This window comes from Emys orbicularis, chromosome 24 (genome assembly GCF_028017835.1).
Source record: "Emys orbicularis isolate rEmyOrb1 chromosome 24, rEmyOrb1.hap1, whole genome shotgun sequence".
In the NCBI taxonomy this organism is placed as follows: Eukaryota; Metazoa; Chordata; order Testudines; family Emydidae; genus Emys; species Emys orbicularis.
This window is the reverse complement of record NC_088706.1, coordinates 16,440,754-16,459,174: the sequence shown is the minus strand read 5'-3', so window position 1 is coordinate 16,459,174 and position 18,421 is coordinate 16,440,754. Positions and strand designations below refer to the sequence as shown.

Here is an 18,421-nt window from a genome sequence, read left to right as displayed (position 1 = left end):
GGAAGAGCTCTTAGGCCTCCCTGCAGGTTTATTGAGTAACGGGCTCTGGAAGCACAGTTCCTTCCTAGGGGAGAGTCACTGACATTCAGCTTTATCTCACCAGCTACAGAGCCATCCTGTGAATCCTTGTCAGACAGACACCATTTCCTCTTTGGTGGGGCTGTGCTCAGCATTCCTGACAATTATCAGCAGAAGCATGATGCCTCCATCAAACTCCGAGATCATGCTGCGGCTGTTTATATTTTACAGCACTTTGGGCTGGAGCTGTCGTACTCAAATGAAAATAGCTCATTGGGTTCACACACAGTTTTTCAATAACTTGCTTCAGTGAACTCAGGAAAGGAGCCAGGGAGACCAATGGCCGGCTAGCTCAGCTGGTTAGAGCGTGGTGCTAATAACACCAAGGTCATGGGTTCAAGCCCTATGCTGGCCACTCTGTGTGCTGGATGGAGAGGGTGGCATCTGCTCTTTGGGGGAGAGATAACTCAGTGGCTTGACCATTGGCCTGCTAAACCCAGGGTTGTGAGTTCAATCCTTGAGGGAGCCATTTAGGGGTCTGGTGATTGGTTCCCCTTTGAGCAGGGGGTCGGACTAGATGACCTCCTGAGGTCCCTTCCAACCCTGATGGTCTATGATTCTATCCCTTCTTTAACCCGGAGCAGGTACAGACCCGACAAACAGCAGGGCCAGCTAACCAGCCTGGGAGCTGGTCTCACGTGGAACATGCGAAAACTATCAACTGCCCTGAAATGAGGCTGCAGCCTCAATAAAACTCCAGGTGGCCACTCAGCCTGGGCTGGTTTGTGAGCAGGGCGAGGCCCTGCCTCTTGGGACAGCCCTCATGCATTTCAAAATGTTACCTGAAGCAGGGCCCTATGTGTGCTGGATGACACTGAGCCACCAGGAAATGTCATGAATCCAGAGGAGACGAGGCCCGGTGGCTAGTGTGCCATGAATGTAAACTTCTTTCTTCAGGCCTGGGAGAAAAGATGGGAGGTGGAGGCAGCTTCCAGGGGCTGTTGAGATATTGGATCCTGTTTGTATGGGTTTATATTCTGAACTGACTCTGAGGTGGCCATACTTGTCACTTCCAGGAATATTCTGGAGCAGGCCCAAATTAGAGTAATTTGAACCAGGATTTAGCTTTGACAATGAGAGAGGGCCCTGCAGTACCAAGAGCCATGAGTCTGTCTGTAGCCTTTTGCTGACATCAGAAATGACTCTATGCTCAGACCGCACAGCACAATGAGACAAACCATTGGACACAGACATGGGCTGTGACCCAAGAACCCCTTAATGCCATCTGGCAAGGCACTTACAGGAATCTCATGAGGCTGGTTGTACATTCTAGTTTACCAAAGAATGTCATGTGAGGTCTCCAATGAAAGGGGGAGGATCACATTGGTTATTAATTTCATTGTAAAATATATGTACACATACAATGTAAGAAGTGTATATATACTGAAAATATGCATCAAGGTATCAGTCACCAGCCAAAGTATAAAACATACTTCTGTCACACAAGAGATGTTTATGCATCTGTCTCTTTGTCAGGATGTAAGTTAAGCATTGTAAACTAACCCAATGAATGCCTATTTATGTATCAAATCAACAGAGATGTGACGTCAACCGGGAGGCAGCACACAAGAAAAAACAAGCCAAGTGTAGTTATCCTGTCTGTTTGCAAAGACAATGAACTTTGGGGGGGGGGGGGAGATATGTAGAAGGCAAAGAAGAGGCCCTCCTCTCATCCTGCAGGTAGGAGGTAAATACGGCACGTTTACATTAATGGAAATGGGATCTCAGCCAACCTAGAAGAAAACTTTGGGTGAGATAAAACTTCTTTAGACAAGAGGTTAACCTGTTTCTTAGGTTTACTCTCTAGAAAGTGTTATGATTTTATTTTAAATGTAACCATTTGTTTCCAATATCCTTAGTCTCTATAGCCTGAATCTCTAGACTTTGATAATAAACATTCTTGTTTTCACAGTAAATATAGCTCCATGCTGCAATGTTAACCAAAGTGCTGGTACAGAGCTGAGTTTTACAAGTTCCTTTAGAAACAGCAGAACTGGTATCTCTGTAGTGTTCAGTGGATGAGGGGCTAGACAAAAGGTAGACCTATTGTTAACCTGCAAGGCAAAGTAAGGGCTGGCATAGCCCAGGGGAGTGTGTGCTTGAGTGGCTAAGAGACAAGTGGTGTTAAGGAACTGACACCCAGCTAAGCACAAGCTGGTGGCAGGGGGTAACAAGGTGACTCTCAGTCTTGGGAACCCAAGAACCGTCACATGGCCTGACCCAGATGGAGTGTTTTGGCAGCTCTCAATATCCTTTGTTCTTTTTTCTGCAGGAAAAGTCAGTGGAGTCCCAGACTAGTGTTTCCGTGAGTTAAGGGCCGGGAACAGGAAATTAATAGTCAGGGCTATTAATACTGCCTTCCCCAGGCAGCTCTGAACAGAGCAGCACCTCACAGGCTCCCTTCACAGCATGGAGATCTCCTGGTGTGAATTTCTATCATACAGGCTTGTACTGTGGTGTAGCCTCTGGGGACTCTGTTTGGCAAGTCCGGACTATGATGGTGAGTGAGTGGGCATCTCGGGGTGAAAATCTTACTGCTCATTAAGGGGACTCCCTTTGCTCCCTGGCATCTTTCTGTGGCTCCCAAGCAAGCACTTTCTGTGAAGGCAAAGGACAAAAGCAGCAGTGATGAGCAAACGTGCTAATCTAATGAAGGAGAAGACACTGAAGGTGTTTGTTGAGGGAGGGAAAAGTGGGGAGGAATTATAGTCAGAGGGGGAACAAAAGAGAAACTGGAGAAACCCAAAAGGCAGTTGTGGAGCTTGAGCCTTGTCTGAGGAGCAGCTCCTGCCCCTTGTTCTTGTTCTGACCCCCCCTGTTTAATGTGGAGCAGTACTGCTCGTGCTATAGGTTCAGGAATAGCTCTGTAGAGGCCACGCGCTGTATGGACATCAGCCTCAGTGCAAGGAGCTCACAACCTAGTACTGGACCCCAGCCAAAGCTGTTCAGTGGCACAGAGTACCATCAGCTGCCACTAGGAACTGATTTGATTTCACAGAGGTGAGGTCAGGATTCTAAGCACAAATCAAAGATCAACAACTGGGAGAGACACATCTCTGCCTTTGCCAAAGAGCCCGATATGGACTGCTGGAATTTGCCATCCATGGAGTTACTTCTGGCTGACTCAATCTGTGTCACCTGTATCCCCTGAGTGGCAGATCCCAGTGCTCTGTGGTGCTCAGTCCCCAGGTAACCAATAGCTACACACGAGCGGCAGTGCAGAAGTATCATGAGCTGTGAGAAACAGCATGAGTCCAAGGAATTGTGTGGGTCCTTGGACTTGTGACAATGGCTGATCAAAGTAACTGGGCTCTAGAGAGAAGGAACAGGAGCTGCTGGAAGGCACTAGAACTTTCTCAGAATGAGATACATTTATCTGCTTTTTGAGGTTGTCCTTTGCACTTTTGCTTCTGCTGTTTAGTTAATTTGTGCACCAATTACATTTTCTGCTTATGGTAGGTCACATGACAGCCAGAGACCTTAAATTTTTCTGATTGGAACTCATTATACTAAACTCCCTCCCCACAACCCCAGAGCTCACCTTAGCATTAGCATGGTTGTCCTGCTGTGAAGTAGCTGGGCAAACTTCAGCAGAACCTTCTCTCAGCCTTAGACCGTCATGTTCAGCCCTGAAATAGGGAGACTTGCTAGTTGGGGTTTGTTTTGTTTTACTAAGGGGTTCTAGCTAATTACAGAACCAGCCAATGGAGTATTTGCAATGAATAATAGCCATGCTGCTTCCCAGCCCCCGCACTCTGTGGTGGGCACACTGTCTTGTTAGAATGCAAACCCCTGGGGGCATTGGGGCAGGAACCTTGTCACCAGCCCTGCCTGCAAAGTGCAAGCATGCTGGGCCCTGCATGAACAGTAACAGACTATGTTTGCACCACTAGATTACTCCCAGAACAGCACCAACGAGCAAGTGATTACATCGGCAAACACACTGTGTCCCCGGGCCATCCCAGGAGAGACGGTGACTCGTGGCAACGTCACCTACCTGTCCATCCATGAGGATTCCCGCTCTCAGCTGAGCAGTGCAGTCACAGTGTGGCTCATCCCCTGCCTCTACACTGCTGTCTTCCTGGTGGGGCTGCCAGCCAATGGGCTAGCCCTTTGGGTTCTAGCAACTCGGATCGAGAAGCTGACCTCTACCATCTTCCTGATGAACCTGGCTGCAGCTGACCTGCTCCTGGTGCTGGTGCTACCTTTTAAGATCTCCTATTACTTCCTGGGGAACCATTGGCCCTTTGGGGAGGGCCTGTGCCGGCTCACCACTGCCTTCTTCTATGGGAACATGTACTGTTCCGTGCTACTGCTCATGTGCATCAGTGTTGACCGGTACCTGGCTGCAGTGCACCCTTTCTTCTCACGCTCCTTCCGCAGCCCAGGCTTTGCCGCCTGCACCTGCCTCAGTGTCTGGCTCCTCACTGCCATCTTCACCTTGCCCTTGACCCTCTTGCAGCAGTCCTACCCCCTGGATAAGGCAAACATCACTCTGTGTCATGATGTTCTCCCCAGGCATGAGGAGGCTGAGTACTACTACTACTACTTTGTGTGCTTGATCGTCTGCGGCTTCCTTGTCCCCTTAGTGGTGATGCTGTTTAGCCACTGCTCGGTGCTGTGGATCCTGCTGGGCAGTGGAGAGAGGTACGCATATGCCATGAAGCTCACTGTCCTCGTGCTGCTCACAGTCGTGGTGTTCTACACACCCAGCAACATCCTTCTCCTTGTCCACTATTCCAGCAACTGCTTCAAGCTCTATGGGGACTTGTACATCAGCTACATGGTGAGCCTGGCCCTCAGCAGCTTCAACAGTTGTGTTGACCCCTTCGTCTACTACTATGTCTCTGAGGACTTCAGAGACAAGGTGAGGCGGAGAATTTTCAGCCGCAGCAAGCAAACCATCACATCGCTGAAAACCTCTAAAGAGACTCTCCCTCAGAAGAGCTCCCACTCACAGTCCCTGGTGTGAGGAGCTGGCACCTCTCACTCCCATCGCATCTGCTTGCTCCAGGGCTGAGGTTCGGACACGGATTAGAGCTCTGAGGTATAGTCTAGGTAGGAAGCTAATGCAGGCAGGGAGGTGAAGGAGACAGATTCTTAAGACTGAATTCATCAGGGCCTTACGAAGTCCTAAGAGGCTTGGAGCCCAAATTGAGATGGTGACCACTGTATGCATACTAACCTGTAACAGGGACAGCACATATGACTTCCCATACGGCTGCTCTGCCCCCTTACTATGCTCACTGGGTGCTATAGGCAGGCTGCATAGTCGACTCTATATATAATAGCAGAGATTGCTGGGGGAAGGAACCTAGAGCATTTGAGGGAAAAGTGGAAGCTTGGGAATGCATTTGCCCAGTATTAAAACCTGCCCGAGCAAACTGACCGGGGGGGGAGGGCAGGCAACTTAAAGCCACTCACACACTAGTCTCAGCCTCTAAGCCCACACATCTTGTGCACGGAACCATTTGGCTGGCGTGTCAGGTAGTTGCTCTGCACACAGCATGTGTCCATACGCAGGCAAAGTTAGAATCTTCTTACCTGACTTGGTAAACCCTCATTCATGGAAATGCCAGAGTCTCCTGTTCCTAGCAAGGTCAACTTTATCCCTATTTCAGCAAAAATAAGTACGTTTAGGGGAAGTAGAGAGTTTTGCCAGAACTAAGAGTTTATAGAGCAAGAGAGAAAGTGGGAGTCAGGACTCCTGGATTTTATTCCATCCTCTCTCTCTTCCACTGATATGCTCTGTGCCCTCAAATAAGTAATTTACTCTCCTTGCACCTCAGTATCCCTAGCTGTAAAATGGAGAGGATACTAAGGCTAAATTCATTAATGCTTGTAAAACGCAGTGAGATCCTCACATGAGATGCATTGCTTGATGCTAATTATTCTATGTGAATGAGGTGAACTGTCAGCTTCTCTAATAAGGTGCTTCTCACTTTGCAAATCTTCAGCCCATTGCTGGTAAGAAATGTACAAACAATATCCACCCATTCCCTTTACGCAAAATGCTCTGCTGTTCAGCACTTGTTATTTCTTTGAAGCGAACTGCCTCTCTTTAGTATGTTATGAAGGGAGCCCAGCTTGTGCCCAGGAAAAAGGATTTTCATGTCTCTTCAAGACAGGATATTAATGAAGTATTGAAAACTCCTACACTGGAATCCCACACTTCTTTTGTGTAACCTCTGTTGAGACCCAACCTCCCCACCACACCCACTAAAATAGCTGACCATGCCTGCAGCTGGATTCAGGAATGTGTTGCAAATGTGACAAGTTACAGCCACTGTATCCCTCAAAACAAAATTGAAGGCACCTCCTGGCAAACAATGAAGCAGAAATGGATGGGACACCAGAAACTGCTTAGAACTGTTGAATACTTTGATTCTGCTGATATGTGTATTACTGTTGCCCTCTCAGTGCTGTGCAACAGTATACCTGGTAGCTTAGAGAAAGCTTAGAGCCACAGCCCTGCAGTATGCTCCCCCTGTAGTATTACGAGGCAGATGTTAGTAGAGAGGAGAGGAAGACAGAATTGTTTTAGAAATCAGTTTTTAATAAAATATTCATCAGTGTCTAAAACAACCCCTTTTCTGGACTCATACTAACATTTGTGCGAAGAAAACAAAAATGATCACAAAGCTGGGTTTTGTGGGGTTTTTTAAATATTCTTGGTGAAAAACTAGAGCCTATTTCCTATAGGTGCAATACTCTGAATGCTGAGAAAATACCAGCTGCTGAACGCAGGAGAGATATGATGGAGTTAGGCCAAGAACCAGGGCTATCATCACTCCACCAGAAATAGCACACATGAGAAAACAAAAACTGAGCAGAAGGGTTTTTTTTAACATTAAATTGACAGAGATGTATTTCTAAATTGACAATCTACTCACAATAATGAAACCCAAATTATTGTGCATTAAAGAATCAATGTCAGCAAAGCAAGTGCTGTTGTTTTCAACTCAATTTTTAAGTTGGTTGAATCTTTTTCTATTTGTTGTCTATTGAGGCTGATCAAGAAGGGGGAAAGGAGGAATGTGTGGACAAGAAAGAACAAAAGAACTTTTGCTTTAAAATAAATACCATGGTAATGATTGCTCCTGATAATATTCATGTACAGTTACAGATATAAATACTAATTTCATTGGAGGGATTACAAGCAAAATCATCGATAACTAGAGAGAGCTATCAAGTCTAATTAGCAAAGTACCTTGGTATAAACAGGCGCTTCTGTATCTCACAGACTCACTGGAGTTTCTCTCCCCTTCATGTTGAATCATTGTCAGAGGAAAGGAGAAGACTGTCTCTAAGCATGCGAGAGAAATGGTTCCAAATTGGCAAAAATCCCAAAGCCCAAAGGAAACGCCACTGCTTGTCTGCCCTCTTTCATTCTCAGCCACCACACCCTGTTTTTTTTTCCTGGGCTAAAAATCTCTCTCTTCTCCCCCAAATAGCATTGAGGAGTTGATCCTGACAATGCAGATGGGGTGGACCCTCAGTGCTCTGTCCTCTTAGCCCTCTCAGAGACAGGTGTGTGACTGAGAAGCCACAGCGTCGACACTGGGTATAAGCCTGTGAATGACCTAGAGTGTGAAGCCCCCACCCTGGGCCCAGTGGCTTACAGGGGACATATTCCCAGATGGAACATGTACTTTGAAAGAACCAGCTCTTTGATGAGGGAGGGAAAGACAAGAATTTAATTTGCCTTGATAAGAGAATTATGATAATAGAAAATGGGGACAGTGAGTCTGGGAAAGAGAGAATGCAAGTGTGCACAATAGTTGGGTCCTCAACTGGGGCAAACATGGACTCCAACGCATAAAATTACTCCCAGCAGAACCTACCTGTAGGTATAAGGCCTTCCTGCCTTATCATTGCTGGGGGAGTGGGGGAGGAAGGGGAGAAGTAGCAGCTGCTTGTCTGTATTTGTATGTTTCTTTCCTTGGTTCCTTAAATAAGCAGTCTGTTTAACTGCAGCAAGAAGTTGGCTGTGGGGGAGACAGACTACAGCGTTGCCAGCATGTTCTTAGGAACAAAGGAAGTTCTACCCTTGGGGTGGAAAAGCAAATGGATGGCAGGTGCCAAGGACACAAGAAGTGTTCTGGCCAGGAGATGATGCCTAGGGTCTCTGCTAACCTAGAAGAGCTCTCTAGCCTTAAGGGTACCAGGGAATGGTGAACCCTAGCACAGTAATTGGAATACAGGAAGCAGCATTGGCTTGTAGTTACAGCAGGGAATTTGCAAGCAAGAGACCTGAATTTTAATCCCAGCTCTGCCACAGACTTTCAGGGAGTCCCAACCCCTTTGTGCTTGTTCCTCCAGTGATAAAACTGAGATAATGTTCACTTTCCTGCCGGATGAGGGTCAGGGTATTGGCCACACCCAGAGCCCCTCTAGTGATGGGCAAAGTAGTAATGGGCAGTGGGTAAGGGCAGTGCCAGCAGACCCTACCCTCCTGCTGTGGGTAATAGCGGAGAGGCTTTTTTGAATACTAAACTGCTACTTTACAGTTAACAGAGAGCCAGGGAAGTGATGGGAGCTGGCTCTGTACTTGGCCAAAGCTTGGGAGAATTCATCCATCGCTACCCTCTTGTGTGCTGGGGTCACACCAGCTCTGCCTGCCCAAAGAAGGTGCCCAGCAGGGGCAGCACATCATGTGGGTGGGATTAATCAGCATATAATTATAATTAATCAACTAAAACAAAAAAAACCCCATAGAACACTGTTAATCTTATGAGACAATGACACCAACAAGTCAGGAAGCAAGGGGAGAGAGAGGGAAGCTGGGGACCTTGGAGCTAGGCATGAGGATCAGAGCTCCCAGCTACAGGAGGCCAAGGAGCCTGGCCCCAGTCACATGGAGCCTTGCCCAAGCACAAGGACTGGAGGGCCAAGAAGCTGGATCACAGCCATGTTATTAAGGTGACAGTTCATGTCTCACTCTTCAAGCCTTCAGGCCTTACTGAGTGCTGAGGCTGGTGCCAGCAAACAGCAGGGTTGTATTGTGAAGTCCTGATGTTTTTAAAAGAAAAAAATGCCTCTCACTGTAGCTTGCACTAGGCCTGTTATTTACCCAGGGAATAAATATTGACTTATGCTGCCATGTGTACACAATAGTCAGTGCTTGCCAGGACAATTGCTTGCTGCAGGCAGTGCCAGCACAGAGATGGAATTTAGTTTGAAGGCATTTGTTTACCTGCTAGGCAGGAATAGAGCAGCTGGCGCTTCCGCTGTGCTGTGGGGCAGAGTTAGGATGTGGTCCATTCACACACATTAAAAAGACACAGCAAAATCTCTACCGAGAAGCAGGACATGCACACAGGCAGGCCACATTAGGATCCTGAGAGAAGAGTTCAGATCAGCAGGGGAAGGAGTGATTTGAAACTAGCCAGCAGAGATAATCTGGAATTTATGGGCATTTCAGGAACTGAGCTGTGAGCTCAGGTTTTCCACCATGTCACATATATTTGGGAAGGCTGAAGCAACTACTCAACCCCAGCCTAAAAGACTGACACTGGAAACTTAGGAGCCACCACAGCTAAGGAATCTTTCTCTTGCTCAGCAGTCTGGCTGGAACCAGTACTTGAAAAATGGAACTCATGGGGAAATTGGCCAGAATAGCTTTTATGGAATAGCTCCCTGCATGGACACTATTCCAAAATAAAATCACTTTATTCTGGAATAATCAGTGCACTCACAAAGTGCCCAAATTATTCTGGAACAGAGTGTCCACAAAGGGAGCTATTTCACAGTAGCCATTCTGGCCAATTTCCCTCTGTACACAAGCCCTAAAAGTGAACTGAATTGGGCTTTTTCTTGTTTCCTTTCATGAACAAACACTCTCCATGTGGATTGACACCCCACTTTGTGCCGCGGGGAGGATAGAAGCAGGGAGAGGAAACACTAAGACTATTCTGCAACAGGTAGATGTACAAAACTCCTCCAAAGCAGGAAGAGAGACCCAAAATGTCTCTGCTCCTGCACTTCGGAAACAGACAGCTTTTGCTCTTCATTTCACTGCAAAATGCATTGCTTAGACCCCAGCTGTCATTGCTTAGGGCAGTTGATAAGACAGGAGCCAGAACTCTGTGACAAAGAGGAGGGGTTTGCACCTGCCCAGCAGCCCAAGGGCCATACAGACTGTGCACAGAAATCTACATCAAGAACACCCATTGCACTGGGGTCCTGGTGGAAGAAGAGTAGAAATGGCTGGTGAAATCAGGCAAGCACTGAGAACACCATGGCCACAGGTCTCTTTTATTTTCATGCTGAAGTTATGAGGAGAGAGTAACCAGAGGGCAAAGGCTAGGAAGCTGCAGGCTGCATTTGGCAGTACTTATTCCAGCATGAATGGAGTTCAGCCACTTGACCCTAATCACCTCTATTGTGGGCATTCTTCCCAGGCAGAGTCTGCAGCCATGTCCTGGACTGTTAGGCTTTTAACTCCTGTGGAGTTCACAGATGATTTCACTTCTTTTGGAGAATGCACCCCCTGTCAAGTCTGATGAACAATGAACTTTCCTTTCTGCAGGGCAACATGCTGCTGGTGCAGTGGGCGGTAGGGGGGTGGTGGGCTGGGGGTGTTAAACCTTTGCTGTGGCATACTGAGCTAAAATACACTGCTCTTATTATTTTTAAAGAAAACTCCTCAGCCATCTCTCCTCAAACAGCAACTCAGCTGAACACAGAGGTCTGGACTCAGTGTAGCTCGGAAATGGTGTTGCAGGATCCTTGTAACATACTTTGAAGTGGTCTAAGGGTTTGAATTCCAGCCTGTTCTCCTTGCCTACACTGGGGCAGCACATTGATCTCCCATCCTTGAAATAACTCCTAAGAGGATGCACAAAAGGCAGGAAAATTGATAGAAAAATAATGCTGAGCACCCCGTTGGAGCTCCTGCCCCCCATGAGGAGGCAAAGCCTACAATTCTGAGGGTATCAGGAAGTAGTCGTCATTTGGTTTCTGTTCTGCAGCAGGTCATCTGTAGGAACAAACTCGTACAGGAGTTGATTCTGAGCCTCTTCTTTTTATTTTAAATTATTTATTTCTGTTGAAGAGAGAATATAATGAAGAGAAGTCATTTCCAACTCATGTCTCTCTGCAGCAGAGGTGGGGCCAGGCAGGGACAAGCTTAAAAAGTCCTTTTGAATTTACAATTTATGTTAGGAACTGACAGTTCCAGGCATGCAGGTCCCAGCTGCCATCCCAACACTAGCCTGACCTGCAGCTGGTCCTCGGCCAAGGCAATTAGCAGAGTGATTATCAGTATGCCCCTTCTGTATTATTTACACTCACTCTAGACCCAGTGTCATGTTATACGATATCAGAACTTGATTAAAAAAAACCAGAACCTCCCCCTCACATCTCTCTCTCACCATTCTACTGTAGTCACCACTTCCTGAATCTTGTCCACGTCTCTCAACGTGCTGCTTGCTGTTGTCAGCTCTGCTGCCAGCTCTGCTGCAACCTCAAAGATGTCAGCTTCAGAAGCATAAGGGTCGTACTCATAAGAGTAGTAGGACAGGTCTGACTGGAGCGCAGGGCCTTCCTCTGGTTGGAAGGAAATAAGAAGAGCCTCAGACTGACACTCTTGCAGGATATGCCTTAGCCAAAGGGAGCCTGCCACAGACAGCTCTTCTGCTTCTCAGCAGGATATGATGGATACTGGGGGGAGTGGGGTAAGACACGAGAGGAGGCATGTTGGTCAGTCAGGGGAGCCGAACACCTCATCTCTCTCACCAGCAGAGGGGTAAAGTGTATGCTGACAGCCCTGCACACATCTGGGCCTATGTTACGGCACACAGGCCATTAAATGGTTCAATCCCAGACTACAAACAGCAGAGCTGCACTGCATTAGGATTTTCTATATTTCCTCCTTTGAGATTTGGATATTGGGGAAAATAAGAAAGAAACCTTGGAAAAAGAGCTTTTTAATTTAAAAAAAACACTAAGGCTATTTGTGTTTATTGTTGGCTGTGTGTAGGCTGGGGTGGGGTGAGGATGAGATGGCATACACACATTGTGTGTGGGGTGCTCATTCTGTGAGGGCAGGCAGGTCCTGCAGAAAGAAGCAGGTGTTTGTTTAAAGAAGTTCATTTCAAGTTACTTAATTACAAATTTTTTTAAAGTTGAAAGTTCCTGTTTCAGGTACATCTCTGCTCCCTGTAGTTCCCAGGCCTCCGGACTGAAGATACCGCTCCATCATAGGGAAAAGGGGAGGAGAAAGACGCAATCCCCACACAATTCAATAATGGGATTTGACCCAGCACCTTCCCACATGTATGGGGCGGCAGCAGAAGCTTCAATGGCTGAATCAGGGAGTTTTATCTTCTGAAAACTATTATAAATTAAGTAGAGATATGGCCTGATCTATTGGTTAGGACCAAGGAATGGGACTCAGGGTCCCATGGCTCTGTAGCCAGCTCTCCTACTGACTACCCGTGCAATTCTGAGCAAGTCACTTCCCCTCTCTGTGCCTCAGTTTCTGCACTGGTAAAATGTGGAGAAGAATACTGACCCAGCTGTGTAAGATTATCAGATGAAAGTTACAGTTTTAAGTATCATTACTAATAAAAACAAGTACTAAGTCATCTTATAGTCAGTGTTAGAGCAATACACTTTGTCCAAGTTCCAAGGGAGATTGGCTGACAAGCAATCCAGATCCATAAACCAATCAGATCACAGATTTTGGATTGATCATAGCAGGTAGTGCTGCTGGAGCCCCTACCTCCCTCAGGACCGTCCCACTGACCTAGTAACTAGCTGGAGTGGGGCATGTGTAGCTGGGGCAAGACTCTCCATTTCAGCTGACTGACAAGCTACATAAGAGCTACCAAAGGATAAGAAAGGGATGGAGCCTTCAGGAATAGGATTGGGATGTTCCCTCTACCCTATCCTAGATATCAGACTCTCGTTTGGGAAAGGTCACTCACTCGGCACGTTTCCCTTACAGAGCAGGCTATCATTATCTAATTTGGGTGACCTGCAAGGTGTCCAGAGGGTAAGAGCACTGCTGAGGCAGACAGCTGAAAACACCCCAGGATATAACCTGTCCTTATATTCAGAGCTGCTCCTTTCTGCTGCAGTCTGGACCGAGTTGCTTAGCCTCCCTATTGGCTTCACTCATGTGACTACTCCAATCCAAGCCCAAGCAAACTGCTCACTTTATTCCACTTGCTGCAGGGAGGGAAAGTCCCAACATAATATTTTGTTTTATTTAACAGGAACCCTCTCCAAGGCCTTTGAAAAATGTTTGTACTCCAGAAATAACAATCCTGAAGGCCTTTTCCTACCACCTTCCACACCCTCCCAGCAGCATGCTCAGCCCAAAGGCAAGGGACCACTTCCCTGAAAGGAGAATCAGTCTCCATGCTCACTCTTTCTTGGCCTCCTCCATAGGAGAACCTGCCAGATCATGAGATCGTTCTATGAATAGATGAGTACTGTCCACCAGAGATGGAATTAAGATCACAGTACTCACTCCTCCTAGGAATGCAACATTCAATTCAAAGCAAAAATGAAAGGCCAATGTTTCCTGTTACACACAAACTGCTCCCCCATCTCCAAATGTTTGTGCCTCAGCCAATGTTTACTGCACACTGATGGGATGAAAGTAAAAAATGGCTCCTGGCCAACCCAATCAATCCTAACCAGTTAGTGCTCCTACAAAGAATGTTCCAGCCAGCTGGTGTCATGGTGTGGCTCCATGGGGAGTAGAGTTCATTCCTGAACTCTGGGGCTGGCTGGGAGGCAGTGTCTTCAGCACCTGGGGCTGGGAGGTTTTATCGCGGCATCAGTGGGCTTTGGAAGCAGCCCCAGATAGCCCAGCTCCAGCAGAAGGAGGGTCAGAGCCGCAGAGGCAGGGTATCCCTGGGACTCACAGGACTACCCTTGTTACTTACTTTACATCAATGTGACAAGCAACGTAGAAAAGCCAGTCAGCCAGAAATGGATGCTAGGTACTTACAGCCAGGTTTGCAACAAGGACCCTGCCCCAAAGAGATTACATTTTAAATAAAAGAGTATATGGCAGGGAGCTGAGGGACAGGACACACTAACGGAGCATGGAAGGTTAGGGGGGTCTTGTTGGATCCATGCTGTTCATTTAGATTTTCTTCCTATTGTCGAATTTGTCAGCAGTTCCCTGAGGGAAGTAAGGTGATTCAAGTGTGAATGCCGTTCCCTAATGCCTACCCTAGACAATTCCTGCAATTCTCTCCAACATAAGAGAAAATATCTGTGAGGCAGAGATAATCCATCTATTCATACGTGCCAGTCTGCAAACACATTTCTTTTCTAAAACATAGCAGAATAACAACCCCAGTCCTATCGCATCACTAGCATCAGCTCCATGGCTTGGGACAGTTACTACACAAGACAGGATCTGGTGATGCACAGGAACTCATTCTCTGGCTTCTCAAGACCACACATTTGCTGGGGTAGTGCAGCTGATGGGTTTATTGAGGGGATGATCCTACTCATGTAAGCAGCTGTTACCCACACCAGGAATTCCACTGATGTGAATGGGACTGTATGCCTGTGAGTAACTTTGCCACAGTGAGCCCAAGTACATTTCCAAATTCCCCAGCAAATGAGCTGACAGGGAATTGGGTCACACTATTTCTATCGCTGGGGTAACACAGCCAAACGCTAACAGTGAAATTATCACTCAGGACCAAATGGAGCCTGCACAAGTGATACAGCAAATGCACAAGGACTGCAGACAATATAAACACCACAAAGTTCTACAATAAAATGGCACTTCCTGGTGATTAAGTCTGGACTGAGTCCATTCTTCCCTACCCACCTGAAACTTGATTTGGCTCCTGGAGTTTTAAATCCCTTTAGGAAATCACAGATTTAGACACGGATCATCTGAACTTGCACTAGAGCCCCACAGCACCTGAGCCGACTTAAACCAATCACATGCTTCATCACTAACAAACCAATGAGCCCAAATGGGACGTGGGGGGGTAAGGAGGGATTCATTCACTTATTGAACTTTGAGTCATTTAATGCGTGGTTGGTTGGTTGGTTGACCTAGGATGAGCCCAGAGGATTATTTAGAGTCACATGCTATTTGCTTTTCCTGAAGCAGGATTTAGCTTGTTTTATTTTAAAACATTCACTCTGCCATGACAGCTCAATGCAGAGAAGCATCTGCTTTCCAGGAGCTTCCTGCTTCTTACTGGAATGACCGAGGCACCTGGAGATCCTGTGACACCGTCAGACACAATTGTTTGTGTTTTTAATGTACCTGTGCCTATGGTGAGCAGAGGGGTGCACATTTTAGACATTCAAATAAATAAGACACCTGGCATAACTGAGACCAGGTCATCTGTGAATTTCACCTCTTTTGCCTTAGTCTATAGACCATATGGCCAGCAGTTCCTTTGTCAATAGTATAGTGACGCAGCAATGCCACTATACTTAAGGTTGTGTCATAACTTTTGTTTAAAGGTCAACCTTTCTAAGACCTCTAAAATCAACATGCTTAGTCAGATCCTTTTAGAATTGGTTTGTCTCAGGAGGGTGCAGAGTATGACTAGTGACCCAAACTAAGAGTCATTAGATCTAGGAGTTGCAGAGATATAAGTACCCAAAATATAGCCGTTTTTCAAAAAAGTTTCTAGTTGGATTTTTTTGTGGAGAGTTAGAACACAGCCAGCACTAGGCATAAGCAAACTAAGCAATTTCTTAGGGCCCCAAGCAGCTCAAGGGGGCCTCCTATTCGCTTTTTATTATGTGTTGTGGTGAGGGGTCCCAAAAATATTCCTGCTTAGGACCCCAATGAGCTAGCACTGCCTCTGAGCTAGTGGCCAAACTATTGCTGTGATGTGGATCAAAATCCATCAGGTTTTACCCAAGGTAAAGCAAGGCACTCACTAGAACTCTGGGGGCAGGGCTGGCTCCAGGCACCAGCTTGCCAAGCAGGTGCTTGGGGCGGCCACTCCAGAGAGGGGCGGCACGTCCAACTATTCGGCGGCAATTCGGCAGACGGTCCCTCACTCCCAGCCGGAGCGAAGGACCTCCCGCCGAATTGCCGCTGCAGATCACGATCGTGGCTTTTTTTTTTTTGCCGCTTGGGGCAGCAAAAACCCTGGAGCCGGCCCTGTCTGGGGGACCCAAATTGAGAATGGTATTTAAGAAAATATACATTTTTTACAGTCTGCATACACCAATGCAGAAAAACAGCTAGAGGGTTTCCCACCATCCGATGTTTTAAATCTCAACTCTTGTAAGTGCTCTAAAATCCAAATGATTACTCGGATTGCTTTGAAATTTGGTGTGTCTCACTGTGGCATGGGGTAACATTAGTGATCCAAATTTGGAGTCATTTGACAAAGGGGCTCCTGAGTTACAGGTATCCCCAAAAATGGTTTCCTTCTGCTGCCTTGCACTGTTAAACTGAGAGGTACTATTGACTTGATGAGTCACAGACCTCGTTGAGACTGGTGGCTCTGCACTAACCCTTCCAATAACACAACTGAGGATACGTGAATCACAAGCGCCCCATTCTCTCCCCAAGAGAAAAGGAATTTTGGACTGAGTGGCCAGAAGTCGCTGCAATGTGTGATTCATGGGTGGCAGTTTTATTTTGGGATGAATGTAATCAAAGTATTCAGGAGAAGAAGAAAAAAATCAGACATGTGAATGCTTCCTGGGAGGGGAGGAGTATTAGGGGACAGAGAAGTAGGGGAATAGGGGGATAAGGGTTTGGGGCTGCAGTGAGGGGAAGGGGAATAAATGCAGATGGGTGGCAGGGCAGAGGAGAGAGGTTGATGGCTCAGGTGAGTGAGGCATGAGGATGAGGGGTCTGAAAGGAGATGTGGGGGTGAGTGGCAGGGAAACTGGGGGGCAATAGGAACAGGGGCACCTGTTAACCCCACATTCTTGCCCCACTATGGATCTGGATGATAGGCAAGCCTTAGACTGGCTGTTTGAAAAACTGATATTTTATTAGCCCCACAGGGGGAAGGCCAGGGTGGAGGCAAGTGGCTAGTACCTGATCTCAGGGCAGATTAATGTGATGTTTCCACAGACAAACAGCACAGAGGATTGGAACTGACAGTTCAGGTACCTTGATAGCTAAGGGGGGGGGAAAACAACATGTGCAGGGCTAGCGTTGCCAATGTGTGGATTCTGGGCAATTCCTAGATCACAAGGTTACAGACATTTTTGGGACAGCAAGGAGTACACCATGACATGGGGACTGCTAACTACAGGCTGATTTGAGTGGATGCCTGCACTGGCATAATATTTTTCGCACTCTGCAGCAGTGACTTAAAAGGTGATGATTTACCTGACGTTGTGATGACTCACTCAGGCAGAAATGATCTGGGACTTATTTCTGATGTACAATGTATGAGAGCAGATTTGGACCACATCACAGAAGTATGTCCAGGAGCTGTGATAGTTTTCTCTGATTTGGTTAAGTGTCTGAATAATTGCTACAGTGATGATATGAAAGCTATTATTAGGTGCTGGAAGAACATTAATCAGGAAATTGGAGGGTTCATGGCTGACTGGAAAATGTACTATCTGGCATATAAACATTACAAGCGCTGACACCTCACTGTTCTTGGAGAGAGGGTACATCTATTGGATAGAGCTCAGAGGATCTCTTTCTCAAATATAAAAAGTCAGTATTTTGGAACATATATCCTGTCTGTGATTTGTCTCACTGGCCTTGTCACAAACTCCCCACACACACACACACACCCATTTTGACACATGACCAGGAACACCATTCTACAGTAGCTGTAATTGTCCTTTACTACAGGCAATGCATGCAAGTTGGGTTATTGGAGGGGGGAAATATCAGCAACAGAAATGTTTGCATACCAGGGAATGAGGACTTCAAGAAGATGTGTTCCCTGCTTACACTGGGAGGCCTGGGTACAGTAGTGGGGAGGGGACTAGGTTGGAGGGGAATGGGTTAGTGGCAGGGCTGGGGAGGTGGGCCAAAGCAGAGCAGGTGGGGTCCTGCTGATGTGTACGTGTGTGGGGTGACTGGCTGGCTTGGTATGATGGTACAACTACCTAAATGATTACTAACTCCTATCAATGACATATATTTTCCTGTTAAAAATAACTACAAAATCCAGCAGCAAACAACTAAATTAACACAGAGTTAAGATTGCTTGGTGATATGTTGTTGCCTTGTAGAATGCTGAGTTGAGCAAAACTCAAACTTCTGAAAACCAGGGAACACACAGTTAAGGTTGCCCATGCAGTGAGGGGAGGGAGAATAAATGCAGATGGGTGGCAGGGCAGAGGAGAGAGGTTGGTGGCTCAGGTGAGTGAGGCATGAGGCCCATGCAACCTTAACTCTGCCCTCTTT

The 18,421-nt window shown here is 46.8% G+C and overlaps 2 protein-coding genes and 1 non-coding gene across 3 annotated transcripts in view; 2 read left to right on the top strand and 1 right to left on the bottom strand.

The window, feature by feature from the left end:
• The first annotated feature begins 359 nt into the window (after nucleotides 1-359).
• Nucleotides 360-433, top strand: TRNAI-AAU (transfer RNA isoleucine (anticodon AAU)). Its single transcript has one exon. It is a non-coding gene; the product is annotated as a tRNA-Ile (tRNA).
• A 2,025-nt stretch (nucleotides 434-2,458) lies between these two features.
• Nucleotides 2,459-7,441, top strand: F2RL3 (F2R like thrombin or trypsin receptor 3). Its single transcript, XM_065422409.1, has 2 exons — nucleotides 2,459-2,578; nucleotides 3,972-7,441. The coding sequence occupies exons 1-2, from the start codon at nucleotides 2,488-2,490 to the stop codon at nucleotides 5,048-5,050; spliced, it is 1,170 nt and encodes a 389-aa protein (XP_065278481.1). The 5' UTR covers nucleotides 2,459-2,487; the 3' UTR covers nucleotides 5,051-7,441.
• The window catches only part of CPAMD8 (C3 and PZP like alpha-2-macroglobulin domain containing 8), a 103,243-nt gene continuing 88,360 nt past the window's right edge, over nucleotides 3,539-18,421 (bottom strand). Inside the window, exons 42-43 of the mRNA XM_065422397.1 lie at nucleotides 11,454-11,628; nucleotides 3,539-3,707 (exon numbers count right to left, since the gene is read on the bottom strand). Coding sequence (XP_065278469.1) covers nucleotides 3,539-3,707; nucleotides 11,454-11,628 — 344 coding nt within the window. The remainder of the gene's footprint in view (nucleotides 3,708-11,453; nucleotides 11,629-18,421) is intronic.

Bases quoted from the DNA above. Each gene is read 5' to 3' on its own strand.
- F2RL3 (XM_065422409.1), top strand. From the start codon at position 2,488: ATGGAGATCTCCTGGTGTGAATTTCTATCATACAGGCTTGTACTGTGG. The intron at 2,579-3,971 runs GTGAGTGAGTGG...TTGCACCACTAG, and splicing joins GGCAAGTCCGGACTATGATG to ATTACTCCCAGAACAGCACC.